Below are 17,477 nucleotides of genomic sequence, written 5' to 3' on the forward strand. Positions count from 1 at the left end.
TTATGTTCTCCAAAATAGAGTTTCGAATAAGGCGGCTGCTCCTTGTAAAGCGACCTCTCCAGGAAATCAGTGTGGTCTTTGATTTTCAAAGATTTTAAGAGTTGGGTGTTTTATGTGTGTATTTATATATTTATTTTTGCTTCTATTTATATAAATATATTTACATATTTGTTTACTTCTATATTAATATGTATATGTAGAGTACAAATGAGGCTAGCTGAACTAAAAGGAACTTCACAGTCATGGTTTGTTTCTAGTTGTCTTTACTATTCAAACCTTACATTTGAGCAGCAGATAACGATGTGGACAGAATTAGTGATAAGAAGAATACAGATATTTTTAAATGTTCAATAATTGTCATGGTGAATACCACGCAGGTTGAGTCATGCAAAATGATGGTCCTGCAGTAGATTACAGGTGCGTTTGTGTTTGGAGTATTTCATTATTTATTTGTTTCAGATATTATTTATTAGTTTGTCCCACAGATTATTTTTTATTTGAGAGCATTTGAATTGAAGTAAATAATGTCATTTGCGATCATTTAAACACATCAGATGTCCACACACAGAAGTGCACTTTCTCAGGGCAGATGCATAAGTCAGGCTTCTAGTCAGTTCTCCAGTACAGCGGAACTCCAGGCTTTTACATCAGAAGAATGTCTATTAAGAACGTCCCTTAAGTTCAATATAGTTGCCTATATCCTGTGCTCCCAATAAAAAGCCCAAATTTCTGTTCAGAGTGTGTGTATGTGTGAGAGAGAGAATTATCTTTCCGAGCCTAGGTTATTTACTTTGTTTCTACCACAATATTATTCTGCATTAGTCTTGGTTATGTCTTTACCATCAGCTCTTAAAATGCTAAATTGAAGGCTGTGTCTGCTGATTAATTTAAAGGAATAAATTCAGGTTGTTCGTGATTATGCTTTCTAAGACTTTTTTTTTCTTTCTCCCGCTCTTCTCTCTGTCTCCTCACTAAGACAATATAGATGATGATGCAGATAACTTGAAAGAAGGCAGTAAAGACAATCCTGAACCTCTAAAGTGCAAACAAGTATGGCCAAAAGGAACAAAGCGTGGTCTATCTAAGTGGAGGCAAAACAAAGAGAGGAAGACTGGATTTAAACTGAATTTGTACACCCCACCAGAAACACCCATGGAACCTGATGAGCAGGTAACAGTGGAAGAACAGAAGGAGACTTCAGAAGACAAAGCCAGCACCACTCCTGCCAGGATTGAGGAGGAGGTCAAGGAAACTGTGGACGCCCTGTTGCCTCAGGACGAAACCGGAAGGGAAGAAACATGTGCCCCTATAAGTCCAAATAAATCACCAGGTGAAAAATCAGAAGATGATCTAAACAAACCTGAGGAGGAAGAAGAGGAGGAGGAGGAGGAGGAGGAAGAGGAGGAGGAAGAAGAAGGGAATGTAGAAAAAGATCCAGATGGTCCTAAAAGTGAGGAAAAAGAGGAACCAGAAATCTCCATGGAGAAAGAAGATCCTGTGCGTTTGGATGATCACGACGAGGAGGAGGAAGAGGATGAAGAGCCATCCCACAACGAGGACCATGATGCAGATGATGAAGATGACAGTCACATGGAATCTGCCGAAGCGGAGAAGGAAGAGCTCCCAAGAGAAACCTTCAAGGAAGTACTAGAGAACCAGGAGGCTTTTTTAGACCTTAGCGTTCAGCCTAGTCATTCAAATCCAGAGGTCTTAATGGACTGTGGCGTTGACCTTGCAGCTTCGTGTAACAGTGAACCTAAGGAGCTTACTGGAGACACGGAAACTGCACCTGAATCTGATGAGGAACCCCCAGAAGAGCCGGCACAGAAGCAGGACCAAAAGGACAGTGAAGAAATAGATTCTGAGTTCAAAGAGGGAAATACAGCAACCATGGAAATCGACTCTGAGACCGTCCAGGCAGTTCAGTCTTTGACCCAGGAGAACAATGAACAGGACGACACCTTTCAGGATTGTGCTGAGACTCAAGAGGCCTGTAGAAGCCTACAGAACTACACCCGTGCAGACCAAAGTCCACAAATCGCCGCCACTCTGGATGACTGCCAGCAGTCAGACCACAGTAGCCCAGTTTCATCCGTCCATTCCCATCCTGGCCAGTCAGTACGTTCTGTAAACAGCCCAAGCGTCCCTGCCCTGGAAAACAGCTATGCCCAAATCAGCCCAGATCAAAGTGCCATCTCCGTGCCATCTTTGCAGAACATGGAAACCAGCCCTATGATGGATGTTCCGTCCGTTTCAGATCATTCGCAGCAAGTTGTAGACAGTGGCTTCAGTGACCTGGGCAGCATCGAGAGCACAACTGAGAACTACGAAAACCCAAGCAGCTATGATTCCACTCTGGGCGGCAGCATTTGTGGAAACGGCTCTTCACAGAACAGCTGCTCCTATAGCAACCTCACCTCTAGCAATCTGACACAGAGCAGCTGCGCCGTCACCCAGCAGATGTCCAACATCAGTGGGAGCTGCAGCATGCTGCAGCAAACCAGCATCAGTTCTCCCCCGACCTGCAGCGTCAAGTCTCCTCAAGGCTGTGTGGTGGAGAGGCCTCCGAGCAGCAGCCAGCAGCTGGCTCAGTGTAGCATGGCTGCTAACTTCACCCCGCCGATGCAGCTGGCCGAGATCCCCGAGACAGGCAACGCCAACATTGGCTTATACGAACGGATGGGTCAAAGTGATTTTGGGGCTGGGCATTACCCGCAGCCGTCAGCCACCTTCAGCCTTGCCAAACTACAGCAGTTAACTAATACCCTTATTGATCATTCATTGCCTTACAGCCATTCCGCTGCTGTAACTTCCTATGCAAACAGTGCCTCTTTGTCTACACCGTTAAGTAACACAGGGCTTGTTCAGCTTTCTCAGTCTCCACACTCTGTCCCTGGGGGACCCCAAGCACAAGCTACCATGACCCCACCCCCCAACCTGACTCCTCCTCCCATGAATCTGCCACCACCTCTTTTGCAACGGAACATGGCTGCATCAAATATTGGCATCTCCCACAGCCAAAGACTGCAAACTCAGATTGCCAGCAAGGGCCACGTCTCCATGAGAACCAAATCGGCATCTCTGTCACCAGCCACTGCCACCCATCAGTCGCAAATCTATGGGCGCTCCCAGACTGTAGCCATGCAGGGTCCTGCGCGGACTTTAACAATGCAAAGAGGCATGAACATGAGTGTGAACCTGATGCCAGCCCCAGCCTACAATGTCAACTCTGTGAACATGAACATGAACACGCTCAATGCCATGAATGGGTACAGCATGTCCCAGCCGATGATGAACAGTGGCTACCACAGCAACCACGGCTACATGAATCAGACGCCCCAGTACCCTATGCAGATGCAGATGGGCATGATGGGAACCCAGCCATATGCCCAGCAGCCAATGCAGACCCCACCCCACGGTAACATGATGTACACAGCCCCCGGACACCACGGCTACATGAACACAGGCATGTCGAAACAATCTCTCAACGGGTCCTACATGAGAAGGTAGGCAACAGGGGCAGGCAGTCACGGAACCCACTGGGCATCACTATTGGATTGATCTGCACAAATACCTTTGAAGAGTACGATTTCAAAACCAGCAATTGGTGTGAATGCAAAAACATTTGTTGGCACCATTTATTTAAAAAAAAAAAAAAAAGCTGTATGCAGCAGAAAGCCTTATACAAGTTTTTTTTTTTTCTTTTTTCTTTTCTTTTTTGGTATCTTTGTTTCTGTTACTTTTATATGAAATTCTCTGCAAAGGAAGGCCTCTCTTTGGACTACGGTTTGGGGGCAGCCACTTGTGCCTGCTCCCATTAAACAGTGTGGATATCAAGCCCCCAAAAGATCTTTTAATACTGAACCTAGAGCTTTTTTTTTTTTTCTTTTCTCTTCCCTGTCCACTCCGTGTAAATGCCTTTAGCATTTCAGTTATTGTATATTTTGTTTAAGGTGACACTTGAGCATGCCGCTAATGTCTTTGTTAGTGACAGTGCGTTTTGTAGTACTGTACACGTGTTGTGCTAACAGTAAGCCATTTCTTAAGTTTTTTGCCTTGATTAGGGTGCCCTGAGTTGAGGGTGTTTAAAAAAAACAAAAAAACTCTATTTTTGTTAATTATAAAACTGTAAAGAGCTATAAAAGCTATTCCCATTTGGTTAGTCAAAAGGGTTTATTGCTAAATGTTTGGTGTAAAGTTGAGACCCTTTTCCATTTTGGTGACAGATTTCTTTGGGGAAAAAAGGCAGCTTTCTGTTTTCTAAATGCAGACTTCTGTTTATTGAATGAAGCATATCTCAGTGTTTATCTGTCAGGTTTTGAAACATTTCATATATGTCCAAATACTTGGCAGGATTTAAAAAAAAAAAAAATAGTGAATTTGGTGTAAAGTTGCTATTTTATGGAAATGCCTCTAACTTTACATTTTCATTCCATCTGTAGATTTTTCTATCTTTATAAAATATTGGAGTTATTTTTTAAGGAAAAATAGAGAAGTAGCTTGTGAATAGCTCAAACTAAGCTTACAAATCGCATGTAAAAAAGCAAAAGTTATTTGTGTCTGTTTATATTGCTTCCTTTTTTGTAGCCTTTGTACCTGTACAGGGTGACTGTAAGGGCCAAGCAGAAGAGGTGTAACCCTTGTATAAAATAGGAGCCAGCGACACTCTTGTATTTATCTGTTCTCTTTTTAGTCAGTCACTTCAAAAAAAAACAAAAAAAAAAAACAAAAAACAAAAAAAGCTGTACATTTTAACATAAAATAAATTATGATGAGCCATTTTTAGCCTCTTGTGTCCTGTCATATTATCATTGATAGAGAATGACCAACTGAACTGTATCATGTCTCACCTCTCAGAACACATACACATTTTGGGAAAATAAATTATTTAGTGTAAATTGGAGTTACGAGATTTTCTGATTTGTTTTGACTTTGGGGGAGGGGGTTGGCAATAAATAAAAGAGTAATATCTAATAAAACCATCACATATACCAAATACCTATTTAATAAATTAATTTATAATGGATTTTAATGCTTTTCATGAAAGTTTTATTTTATGCGAGTGCATACCTTCTGTATGCCAATCATTGTCTTTAAAATAAAGTGAATTTGTTTTTTTCTTTTGGACTTTGATCTTCATTTGCAAGGAATCCCGCACAAACACCAAGTTGCCTCTGTTTGCACCGTCTGTATAAACACCCCTCAGGGCCTAGTATAGTGGTAGCAAACTTTGTTTTTATAGAGAATAATATGGAAGAACACCCAATCTGGGATTGTATGTTTGAAAAATCATTTTCTTTCAAGAGGTGAGCAAGTTTTGCGCTGCTGTGAATGACTATGTTTTCTTCAGAGTCCAAAGTTTAGACATTAAAAAAAAAGTTAATGTTCACAGACGTTTATTTTATGGCGTTCAGAGAAAGTTCTGCCTGAATGTTAAAATATTTGATCATTCAAGTGACAGGTCTAGAAACGAATGCTTAACTTGGTGCCCATCTGAAACCAGCCCATTTAGACTCTCAGTGGGTTTAAACGGGTGCTCACAACCCTCCTGGGAAGCAGGTATATACTTTTATGTCTCTGGGAGGAAAAAAAGTTACTTTTTCACTGATGGTTCAGCACACAGGCAAACTCAGGTGTTGCGCGGGGCATAAACACCAACCTTCAGGTGGACTCAGAACTCTGCAGAGACAAGCGAGTAAGTAAACAAAGGCAGGGAAGGCCCCTGTGGAGGGAGGATGCTCAGGTGGTGTGTGCCTGTGCTCTTGCCCTTACCTGTATTTTTCTTTCACAGTTACGAAGTAGATTGGGTTTAGTGTCAGGATTTTATCATTTAGTTCCTTCCTTGTACAGCTGCAGAGTCGATGGGGGGATACCTGCAGTGGCTGAGGGAAGGCTTCAAAGAAGAGACTTCTCAAGGGCTATCACTGCAGAGGGGACAAGAGAACCTTTAAGGTGCTGGGCTGGTAGGAAGGGAAACCTCTCCTCCATCTCAGGTGGGAAGTGATGAACTTCAGCCCCCACGTGTATGGGATTCAGATGCTGCTTGCAGGAATCAACTGCTGCATCATTTCAGGAGCAGCCAAGGATCTGGGCAGCCCGTCGGGTCCACACATCAAGCAAGAGGCTGCCTGAGCCCAGGAGGTGGGGTAGGGCAGGGCTTGCTCAGGAAGCCTCTCAGAACCTCCACAGGTTTCACCTCAACTCTTGAAGGCTGAGCATATTCTTTTTCCTCCTGGGTGAGGATTTCTTGAGGGCAGTGATTCCACTCTGTTCCTTTAGCAACAGTGCTGATGTGTGGTGTCTGGGCTCCATGGCTCCCACACCCTGCCTGCCTCACGGTCCTCTAGGGGGCATGGGGACAAGCCCCAGTCACTACCCCAGACTTGCCAGGCCAAATCCAGGAGCAGTACCTGGGGGTCCTTGTGTCCCCATTAGGTTGAAATTCAATTAGGCCACATCTTTTAAAGCCAGTAATGTGTTCTTTGAACCACCCATCTTTTGGTTAGCAGCCGTAGCTCTTAACCACTACGCCACCAAGGTTTCCAATGTGTTCTTTACTTTCTAAGAGCCTTAACAAGTGGTTGTCAGTTGCCAGCCTTCACTTTTTAATAGCTGCCTACTCAGGTGTGAAGGAGCCCTGGTGGTGCAGTGGTTAGGTGCTCGGCTACTAACTGAAAGATTGGCAGTTTGAACCCACCAGCCGCTCTGTGGGAGAAAGATGTGGTAGTCTGCTTCTGTAAAGATTACAGCCTTGGAAACTCTATAGGGCAGTTCTACTTTGTCCTATAGGGTCACTGTGAGTTGGACTTGATGGCAATGGGTTTGGTTTGGTTTATGCAGGCGTGAAGGCATTGGTTCCCTCCAACATTCTAGAAAGCTTGTTACAGGAATAATGGCTAACAGTACTGTTAAAGAGAGTTTTCACAAACAGTCCTCCCACGTGATCTCTACCACCACCCCGTGCAGGCCATGGGGCAGTTGTCTCCCATATACAGGTCAGGAGACTGAGGCTCAAAGAAGCTAATGTAACTGCCTAAACTCACCTATCTGACACGTGTGGACTGAAACCCCATTCTCTCCAAATTGCAGCCCTTTTTCCTAGAACCCTCTGTGAAAAGGCCATAACTTGTCGCTCTGATTTAAAGCCTTAACTAATGAGTACGTGACACCCTAAAAACTGTTAAATGCAATACAAATACAGGTTGCTTTGTTCTTACAAGCCACCCTTGGTCTCCAGTTAGTCTGAGACACTCAAAGAACAAATACTGTTCTGTTAGGAAGGAGTATCTTCAGTCTTTGTATCCAGGCTCTACAATTCACAGTCCTGGTGTTCTTTCCCTTCTTTTCCCACTCCCCTTGCCTGGATCTTCCTCCTCCACCCAGGCCCATTCTAAATGCTGGTGTTCCACAGCTCTCAGGTCTGGCACATGGTCTCTTCCTCTCATCCAGTACCACTACTTCAAATTCCATCTTTCTACAGGTAACATCCAGAGTTACACATCTCCAGTCAAGAACAGTCCTCTGAACTAGAGCTAGAGGTTCAGTCAAATGACTTGGGACACCTTTGCATGCCTTACAGACATGACCTAAACTGAACTGGTGATTTCCTGTCCCTCTCCCATTCTTGCCCTGGTCAGCCCCACCACAGTATTAAGCACCATCGAGAAACCGGAAGTGTTCATTTCTCCCTCTCAGCAGCAAGTCCTGTCGATGAAGATAACTCATCCAGGATAAACCCAGGATGGTCTTGAACACTAATCCCCTGGAACTCTGTCCTCCAACAGCCTTCTAACTGGTCATCCTGCCTCCTGTCCTAACAATCCATTCACCATACTTCAGTGGTTTGTTTTTCCAGACTGATCGGTCATCCTAGTTCCCTGCTTAAAACTCTTCAGTGAGTTTTCTTTGCCCTTGGAATAAAGTCTAGTCTCCCCGCCTATCTCCTTTCACTCTCCCCTCACTCACAGTTCCAGCCTCACTGATCTGCAGTTTCTCAGACATCCAGCTCTTCGCCACCTCAGGCCTTCACCTGTGCTGTTCCTCAGCCTAGAACTCCCCCTCCTCATTTGAAAGCCTCACTCCTTCAAATGACAGCTTACCTGTCTCCTCAGAGAGGTCATCCTTGACCACCGCGTCTGAAATGAGTTTCTCTCCCACTGTTCCCCATTGTTGTCCACCTCAGTGCCTATTCCCTCATTTCACTTTATCACAACGTACATTTTTGTCTGGTTTTACTTTGGGCCTCCTGACCCAGCTCTTGGCACATGATAGGTTCTCAATAAATACTTGTTGACTGAGAGAGTATTTTACTTCTGAAGATGTTGAAGCACTTTTACAAAAACTTCTGTTCCTCCTTAGTCCTAACTCCAGCTCCCAGGAGTCATCTGGAAGAAACCCAACTTGAAAGATCTCTGATTCTGCTGTTCTCTGCAGGCCCCCAAACCCCACAGAGAAGTGGGGGCAGGGAGGAAGGTATAGGGATGCTTAGGGAAGCACCAGCAGTGGACCTGTAGAGCTTCTAGCCTTTCCACAAATGGATTCATTGAAATGTAAATATACAAAATATAATAGTTCATTAAAATAGAAATACTGATTTCTCTCTGGACAAAAAACAGATCAGACCTAGGAGGTAACTGAATTCAGAGGAGGCTATCAGGATCCCATGATAGGAATGTCTAGGTAGGGGCCACTCTGACCCCAGAGTCCCTTTTGATCTGCATCTCTTTCCCAAGAGCCTGTGCGTGACTCCCCTCACATCCAAACCTGAGCCATTAAGCACTTCTGCCGTCCATCGGCGTTGTGCCGTTACAGTGCTCTTCTTCTCCCTCACAGCCATGCAGGCTCCAGCATCGAACTGAATTCGGTGCAGCACTGTCGTAATTTCAAAGGAAACATTTTCCCTTTTTCAATCTTAGCACCAAGATAAACCAATCTACTGCACATTTATATTCCCATTTCATCCTAGACTTTTTGCTTTGCGACCCTTTATGATCATGTTTTGGGTTTTCAAATTTATTAGAAGACCAACATTCTTAACACAAGGAAGTCTCAGAGAATCCCTTCTTGTACATGTGAATATGAGGAGCTAGACGACTCCTGAGCCAAGGTGACTATCCCAGAGCACGCCCAGGCTCTCCTACAAGCCAGGCCCAGCCACAGAGCCCAGGGCTCGAGTCCTCCATTCCGGCCAAAAGCAAACAGCTCCCCAAAGGTCACAGGTGACTCTCCGTGATTTTACACATCTGTGAGCCCCTAGGCACTATCCTACCTCCACCAAGAACCCTGCTTTCATTCTGCTGAAAAACCACCACCAAGGTGGAGAACTGGGCCCTTCTCACATTTCCCCAGTAGACCTTGATCTTGCTCTTTTTGGTTTCTCCAGGTGGCTTCTGCTCCTTGACTTCAGGCCTGTCTATCAGCATCTCTTTTGGTTCTGTCTGGTTTAGGCCTCCTTGTTCCAAGAGCCATTACTATCCACTCCATGACTGCTGCTGCTCTCTCCTCAAGAACGAACATCACATAGCCATAGTGACTGACGTGGCTCCCAGGGAGAGGGCCTCCACAGCTGAGCTCACATGGTGCCCTCAGCTCTCCCAGGCCACAGCCAACACACTGGGAAACACTCTCCGGCTTGACGGAAAACGAGCCAGTGTTGCTTTGACTAGAATTAAAGTGGAAGATGCTTAACAGGGTTCTGTTTTCCTAAAGACTGTCTCCTCCCTCTTTTTTCTGAAATTGTAAAGTCAAACACTATTATCCAAATCTATCATACTTCATTTAACTTTTCTGGGTGGTGGCTCTGGCTGAGATTCTGAAGAGTGCTGGCTGTCAGTTCTCTAGCCCGGACTCCCTGAGGAATGGAAAGGGGTCTAAAGCACGGGCCTTTGTAGAGGGGGCTCAGGACCCCAGTCCCCGGTCTGTGCGGCAGCATCCATAGATGGTAACCCAAGCCTGAGGATTCATAGAAAAGGTAACACGGGGCGCAGGAGACGCCTAAAGAAATGCAAGGCGACCAGGGTGGGACGCACTCATAAGATGCCCAAAGTCAGGTGACACAGCTCTCCCAAGTGCTCATCTGTGGTTAAAAAAAAATCATTTATATTTCAAAATTATTTTTATAAGAATGTGACTTCCCTTTCAGACAAAGCCAAATGTTTAATTCCAGCACAATCCCTGTATACTTCAAAATCCTTTTTGCTTCCATCTTAACAACAACAACAAAAAGGCAGCAGGTGTCTTTGTCTTTGTGTAGAGCCCTGTTGTGCTCATCTGTAACGAATTCTGCTGGGAAACCCTTCTTCCCCAGTTTGCTGTGAAGCCAAGTACTTGACCCCTCCAAGAAGCAGCTTCGAATCCCCTCTGTTCGCCAGCACGCACTGGGGAAGCTCAAGAATGTCTGGAAGAAGTCAAGCTTTGGTTTCACTGTCCCTTCTCCATGACAAGGTCATAGGGCTGACTCCCTGCCCCCAAGTGTCTCTGCTCACAGTGGAGCAGGGCCTTACAGCTCCTCCTTGCTGGCATCCTCACCGTCCCCACGCTGGGCCTGTCGCCTCTGCTGCACCAGCTGCTTGTCCAGTTCTCTGAGCTGCTTCAGAAAGCCCCGGTTGGGGAGGACGCAGCGGTTCTTGGCCACTTGCTGGATGGCGTCCACCAGGGTCATGTCCCTGTGGATCATGAGGTAGGCCAGGACCAGGGTGGCTGACCGGCTGCGGCCCATGGCACAGTGAACCAGGATCTTATCTGCAGATGGAGTAGGAGAAGAAAAAGCCACGCTGAAGGGCAGCATTGGCATGGCGGTTAGGGGCACACATGTGGGGCTCAGGCCAACCTACTCAAATCCTGATTCTACCTCACTATGGCATGCCCCTGGGCCAGGCACTGCACGCTTACACAGCCTCAGCTTCCCCATTTGTAAAATGGGAGTAATATCAGTATCTTCAACACAGAGTTGTTGTGAAGATAATTTGCACTTAGCACACTTTTTGGCACATACTAAAAAAACCTGTTGCTGTCGAGTCGATTCCAAATCATAGTGACCTTATAGGACAGAGTAGAAGTGCCCCAAAGGGTTACCAAGGAGTGGCAGGTGGATTTGAACTGCCGACCTTTTGGTTAGCAGCCAAACGCTTAACACCAGGGCCCCTGGTACATACTACAGGCTCAATAAATGGCAGTTTGCCTCAGTAAGGAAGAGGAGGAGAGGTATGAAATCAACGCTGTCCTTTCTGCCTGTCAAAGTACCGCTAAGTGAAGGCTCCTAAATCAATGTGCTGGAAAGATAACGTCATGAGTTTTAAAAAAAAAAAAAACTCATTAAAAAAAAAATATTTATTTTGAATAGGGCAGTCATCAGGGTTTCAAATTTCAAAAGGTAAAAAAAGATACCCACTGAAAAGCCTCCCTCCCACCCAGCTCCTCAGTTCTTAGAAGCAACAATTAGGACTAGTTTCTTCTCCCAGAAAAGAACCTGTGCATGCATATTGCAAAAACATGATTTTTCTCTTCTCCTTGCCCAAATGGTAGCGAGCTTTATACGCTTTTTTATAACTTCCTTCTTCCAGTTGACAACATGCCTTGGAGCTCAGTGTGTATAAGTATATGAAGAGCTTTCTCTTATTTATCTTGTGGCTGCATACAGTCGCTCTGTTTGGATGGTTCTGTTTGGGATGCATTCCACGGGAGACCCATGCCTGGACTGGAGGTGGGCTGGAGAGGAATGCAGGCTGTTTGCACTAGTTGCAATGCTGCTGGGTGCTGTGCCCGGGCAAGGAGAGAGCCCCCCACAGTCCCAAACAGTGCAGCCCTCTGCACCACCAGACGGAGGGTGCTCTCTGCTCGAGGTGAGTCTGTGAGCAGCCACAGGGCCACGGGAGTCTGCAGAACCCTGGCCCCCTCTTGCAGACCTGGGTTCCAGCACGGGGCTCAGCTACTAACCACCAGCTGGGTGCTGGGCAAATCACTAAGCCTCTGGAGCCTCAATTTCCTCAACTGTCAAATGCAGGAGCAGATCAGATCGGCAGTGAGCAAAACCAATCCAATAAAAATCACGGGGTCAGGTTTTTTACAAATGAAAATAGCTTTGCTGTGTCATGTGACAGTAAAAGCAGAAATGGATGTTCTTACAATGTAGATTGCCTACATTATTCTCTAGACCAGCAATCCTCTAAGTGATCCACAGACCCCTGGGGGTTCCCAAGACACTGTCAGGGGAACCATGAGGTCAATGCCATCTTCATAATAGTACTTTGCTGATATATGCCTCACTCACTGTGTTGACATTTGCACTGATGGTGCAAAGGCAGTGGTGGGTAACGCTGCTGGTGCCTTAGTATGAATCATGGCAGAAAACTATAGTCGTAATCACTGTATTGTTCACCGCCCACATACTCTCAGGAAGAAGGGGAAAAAAGCTAATTTCCCTTAAGAATGTCCTTAATGAAGCAATAAAAAATTAATTTTATCAAATTTCAGCCCTTGAGTACTGAATATCCTATGTGATGATATGGCTGTATACCAAAGTATGGTGGTTACCTCAAGGGAAAGCACATGGGAGACTGAATTGCAAGCTGAACTAGCCACATTCTCCATGATACCCTATTTTTATTTGAAAAAATCAATGACACAAAAACTATGGTTATTCAAGTTCCTTTTCTCAAAAGTGAACAAAGTGAGTCATTTTAAAACTTCAAAGAAAACAACTGAGAGTATCTGTTGCCAGTGATAAAATGCAAGCTTTCAAGCAAAAATTAGAATTTTGGAACGCTTACATCCATCATCATGAGCATGACAGTTTTACAATACTTTAAGATTTTTCTGATAAGATCACTGGTAATATTAACAAATGTGATTTTTTGATAATGTATAATGAAAAGTATCAACATTTAGAAGACCTGTATAACTTAATGAGCCGATATTTTCCAAGCGACCAAAGCAGGATGTTACAAAATCACGCCTAGGTAAAAGATCCACTCAGAGTGCAAGACAAACCACTGGATTATAATCTAATAATGTATGAAGTTTAATGATACGGTTTCAGATTCCACATCACAACTAACCTTTAAGAAAGTATCACTTTTCAAGTTTTGAATATCCACAATTATCTGAAAATATTCCCCCCTTTTCCAACTATGTATCTGAGTGAGGTCAGATTTTCTTCGTATACCTCAACCAGAACGATGTATCACAACAGACTGAATGCAGAAGCAGATATAAGAAGCCAACTGATTAAGCCTAACATTAAAGAGATTTACCAAAAATGTAAAATAATGTTACTCTTCTCCCTAATTTTATTTTGGAAGGTAGGTTTTTTTTTTTATAAAAATGTGTCAGTATGCTAATATGTGATAAAAAAAAAAAACAAACATTGCTGTCGGGTTGATTCTGACTCATAGCAACCCTTTAGGACAGAACAGAACTGCCCCACGGGGTTTCCAAGGAGTAGCTGGTGGATTCAAACTGCCGACCATTTGGTTAGCAGCAAAACACTTAACTACTGCGCCCCCAGGGCCCCAATACTCAGCAGGCTTATTCTATTATTATTTTTGAAATGAATAGTTTTTTTTTAACGTTTCTCTAGTTTTATCTATAACAGGGTAAACGCTGATAGATGTAATCCACATAAACAAAAGCTCTTTGAGGATCTTCCGTAACTGTTAAGAGTATGAAGGAGTTCTGAGACCAAAAGGCTTGAAAATGGGAAATCTAGAAGAATCTCCACAAGAAAAAAGCTCTCTTTGGCCACTACCATGCTGACAGCTGAACTCAACTGAAAAAACATGATGTGAACCCCAATCTTCCAGGCCTCCATTTTCTGGTGCTCTAGCACTCACACAGTGACCGACAGGCTGCATCTCACTTCATCTTTGACACAACCCTCCAAGGTTTTAATACCACCACCCCTGCTTTATAAGTGGGGAAACAGGCTCGGAGAGGTGAAGTGACCTGCCAGATTGTCACCCAGAAAGCTGGTGTCGGCACTGGAAATTGTTCCGTGCAACATATTACTGAGGCCCTACTGTGCGCCAGCCACTGACCACTATGCTAAGGGCTGGGGACTGAGAAAGTAAATGAGATTAGGATCCCTGGCCATCCCCACAACTGCCACCACTGCCATCCCAGTGGCCACTCTCTCATGTAGTTTTGGAATCACTCTACTTGGGTCATACTGGCCTGGGCAGCTTAGGCTGTGTGACCCCAATGCTGTCCTTGTCAGTCTCAGGCCTGAGGCCTGGAAGGATGACCAAGAAGATGCTCATGGACACCAGTGGGTTATGGAAAATCAGCAGGATAGGAGACTAGCTTGGCAAAGAGCACTTCTGAATGGACATGGCTCCCCTGTGTCCCTCTCGCCCCCAGCCCCTCACCTTCTTCGTGGGACTGTCCTCACGACAGTGTGGATGACCAGCAGCCTGGGCAAGATGAGAAATCCAAAAGACCCTGACCGCCAGGCACCTGAATTCTCTCTCCCCACCACAGCCCTTGCTGAAGAGTCTACACCCTCTGACCAAGGCAAGGACTCACCTAAGGGCCTCTACACACACACACACACATACACACACGTACACACACACACACACACAGTGCTGGCGCAGAGAGGTGCTTTGTCATAACTGCTCTTACTTTAGCATAGAGTCCCTAGGTGGTGCAAATGGTTAAGCACTGACTACCAGCCTGAAAGGTTCAAACCCACCCAGAGGCACCTCAGAAGGCCTGGAAATTCGCTTCCAAAAGATCGCAGCCTTGAAAGCCCTGTGGAGCACAGTTCTATTCTGCACATATGGGATTGCCATGAGTTGGAATCGACTTGATGGCAACTAACAACAACGATTTTAGCATAATTCCTTTTTACTAATCTCCACAATCTAACCGGGTTGTCCACAAGTCCCACCCCTCCATATTCGCTGAGCTCTCAGGAGTGTGGCCAAGCCCACCTTCTCCTTGTTCGGTTCTTCCGCCAGAAAAACAGGCAAGAAACAGGAGCTCTGCTTCTTTGTTGTTGTGTCCAGTTTCGGGGAGGCTGGCCCCAGGGTCTTCCCGGCATGGCTGTGCCCCTGGGGTGTGGACACTGTGGCCGGATGAGCGTCTACCTCCGGCATTCTAATCCCCACCAAGGGCTCCAGGGGCTGCCTGGCCCCCTGCCAGCTCTGCTGATAACTAAAGCATTTCTTCCTCTCCCGGCAAAAAGGGTAATTCTTTCTGTCAGGACTAAATACTTGAAACAGACGAAAGCTGTAGTTCATTAAGCCTTTTGGGAGCTGAATTCTGTTAAGTGGGAGGAGGGGATGGAAGTCTGAGGGGGAGGGGAGAGAGGCGACTTTGGAGCAGCAGCTCCTGGAGCTGAATTTTGTTTTTAAGACATGCTGTCAGCCATGTGAGCTTGGCAGGTCTCCCTGGGGGAAAGGGCCCGCTGTTCTCTGGAGGTCTGAGGTGGGGATTTGGCTCCCACCACTTTCCTCCCCCATGGCCTGTCCCCTGACCCTCAGCATGCTGCTCCCTGCTTGCTCTGTGGCTCTGTTAAGCTCCCCGCTTTAGGAGCTTAACAGCATTAAACCCTAGTGAGAAACTGCCCTCGGGAGAGTTAGGAAAGAGACACTGGGTGAGGAAGGCTGCAGTTTGCCTATTCCCAGCAAGGACCACATCAGAGAAACTAGGAAGATCTCTGTGAGTTAGATCCAGCCAAGGGTAGGGGCCTGAGCAAAGGTAGCATTGTCAGAGATGGCATCTTCTAGACCAAAGGTGTTATGGGTTCAGTTGTTCTTGTTAGGTGCTGTCGAGTCAGTTTCAACTCGTAGCGACCCCATGTACAACATAACGAAACACTGCCCAGTCCTGCACCATCCTCACAATCATTGCTATATCTTTGAGCCCATTGTTGCAGCCACTATGTCAATCTATCTTGTCCAGAGTCTTCCTCTTTTTTGCTGACTTTCTACTTTACCAAGCATAATGTCCTTCTCCCTTCTGATAATATGTCCAAAGTATGTGAGACGAAGTCTCGCCGTCCTAGCTTCCAAGAAGCACTCAATGTATTTCTTTCAAGACAGATTTGTTTATTCTTCTGGCAGTCCATGGCATTTTCAATATCCTTTGCCAACACCATAATTCAAAGGCATCAATTTTTCTTCCCTCTTCCTTATTCATTGTCCAGCTTTCGCATACATATGAGGTGACTGAAAATACTGTGGCTTGGGTCAATTGCATCTTAGTCTTCAAAATCACATCTTTGCTTTTTAACACTTTAAAGAAGTCATTTGAGGTAGATTTGCCCAGTGCGATATGTCATTTGATTTCCTGACTGCTGCTTCCGTGTGCATTGATTGTGGATCCAAGTCAAATGAAATCCTTGACAACGTCAATCTTTTCTCCGTTTATCATGATGTTGCCCATTGGTCCAGTTGTGAGGATTTTTGTTTTCTTTATGTTGAGGTACAATCCATACTGAAGGCTGTGGTCTTTGATCTTCATCGGTAAGTGCTTCAAGTCCTCTTCACTTTCAGCAAGCCAGGTTGTGTCATCTGCATATCTGCAGGTTGTTGATGAGTCTTCCTCCAACCCTGATGCCCCAGTTCTTCTTCATATAGTCCAGCTTCTCGTATTATTTGCTCAGCATACAGATTGAATAAGTATGGTGAAAGGATACAAGCGTGACACAGATCTTTCTTGATTTGGTTTCAACTGTGTCCCCCAAAAAGATATGTTGAAGTCCTAACCTCCAGTACCTGTGAATATGAATTTGTTTGGAAGGTCACCCTCTGCTTGGTCCTGAAGTGTCAGTGTTTAAACCCCTGATTTAAGGGAATCTTTAGATTTGCAAATGCATAGACGTTATTATTTAACAGGAGGTCCTACTGGGGTAAAACCCATTGCCATAGAGTCGATTCTGACTCATAGTGACCCAACAGGACAGAGTAGAACTGCCCCATAGGGTTTCTGAGGAGTGCCTGGTGGATTCCAACTGCTGACCTTTTGGTTAGCAACCAAACTCTTAACCACTATGTCACCAGTGTTTCCTACTAGAGTAAGGTGAGCCCTAATCCTATATGAGTGGGGTCTCTATAAATAAAGAGAAGAAGCACAGACAGAAATAAGATGGAGACTTGAAGATGAAGGCAGAGACTGGACTGAAGTATCTACAATGAAGGAACGCCAAGGATTGGCAGAAATCATCAGAAGCTAGGAAGGCCAAGGAAGGATCTTCCCCTTCGGCTTCCAAAGAGAGCATGGCCTTGCTGATACCTTGACTTTGGACTTGACGGCAATGGGCTTGGTTTGGTTCGCTTCTACAACTGTGAGAGAATACATTTCCGTAGTTTTAAGCCACCCAGTTGGTGGTATCTTGTTACTACAGCCCTGGGAAACTAAGATGAGTGGCTTTCAATATTTTTGTGTGACCCCATAATAAAATTAACACCTAACACTTCCTTAGCTCTACTCTCCTCACACACTCTTCCAAGCAATTTATGTGTTTTATCATAGTC

At 45.2% G+C, this 17,477-nt stretch overlaps 2 protein-coding genes across 11 annotated transcripts in view; one reads left to right on the forward strand and one right to left on the reverse strand.

Moving 5' to 3' along the window:
* KAT6B (lysine acetyltransferase 6B) overlaps positions 1 to 4,772 on the forward strand; it is a 229,511-nt gene extending 224,739 nt beyond the window's left edge. For all 10 annotated transcript variants that reach the window (XM_064269754.1, XM_064269757.1, XM_064269752.1 and 7 more), the window contains one exon: positions 977 to 4,772. In XM_064269754.1, coding sequence (XP_064125824.1) covers positions 977 to 3,510 — 2,534 coding nt within the window. In that variant the 3' untranslated portion in view covers positions 3,511 to 4,772. The remainder of the gene's footprint in view (positions 1 to 976) is intronic.
* A 5,200-nt stretch (positions 4,773 to 9,972) lies between these two features.
* DUSP29 (dual specificity phosphatase 29) overlaps positions 9,973 to 17,477 on the reverse strand; it is a 29,652-nt gene continuing 22,147 nt past the window's right edge. The window contains exon 3 of the mRNA XM_010589246.3: positions 9,973 to 10,740. Coding sequence (XP_010587548.1) covers positions 10,499 to 10,740 — 242 coding nt within the window. The 3' untranslated portion in view covers positions 9,973 to 10,498. The remainder of the gene's footprint in view (positions 10,741 to 17,477) is intronic.

This window comes from Loxodonta africana, chromosome 16 (assembly GCF_030014295.1).
Source record: "Loxodonta africana isolate mLoxAfr1 chromosome 16, mLoxAfr1.hap2, whole genome shotgun sequence".
Classification (NCBI taxonomy): domain Eukaryota; kingdom Metazoa; phylum Chordata; class Mammalia; order Proboscidea; family Elephantidae; genus Loxodonta; species Loxodonta africana.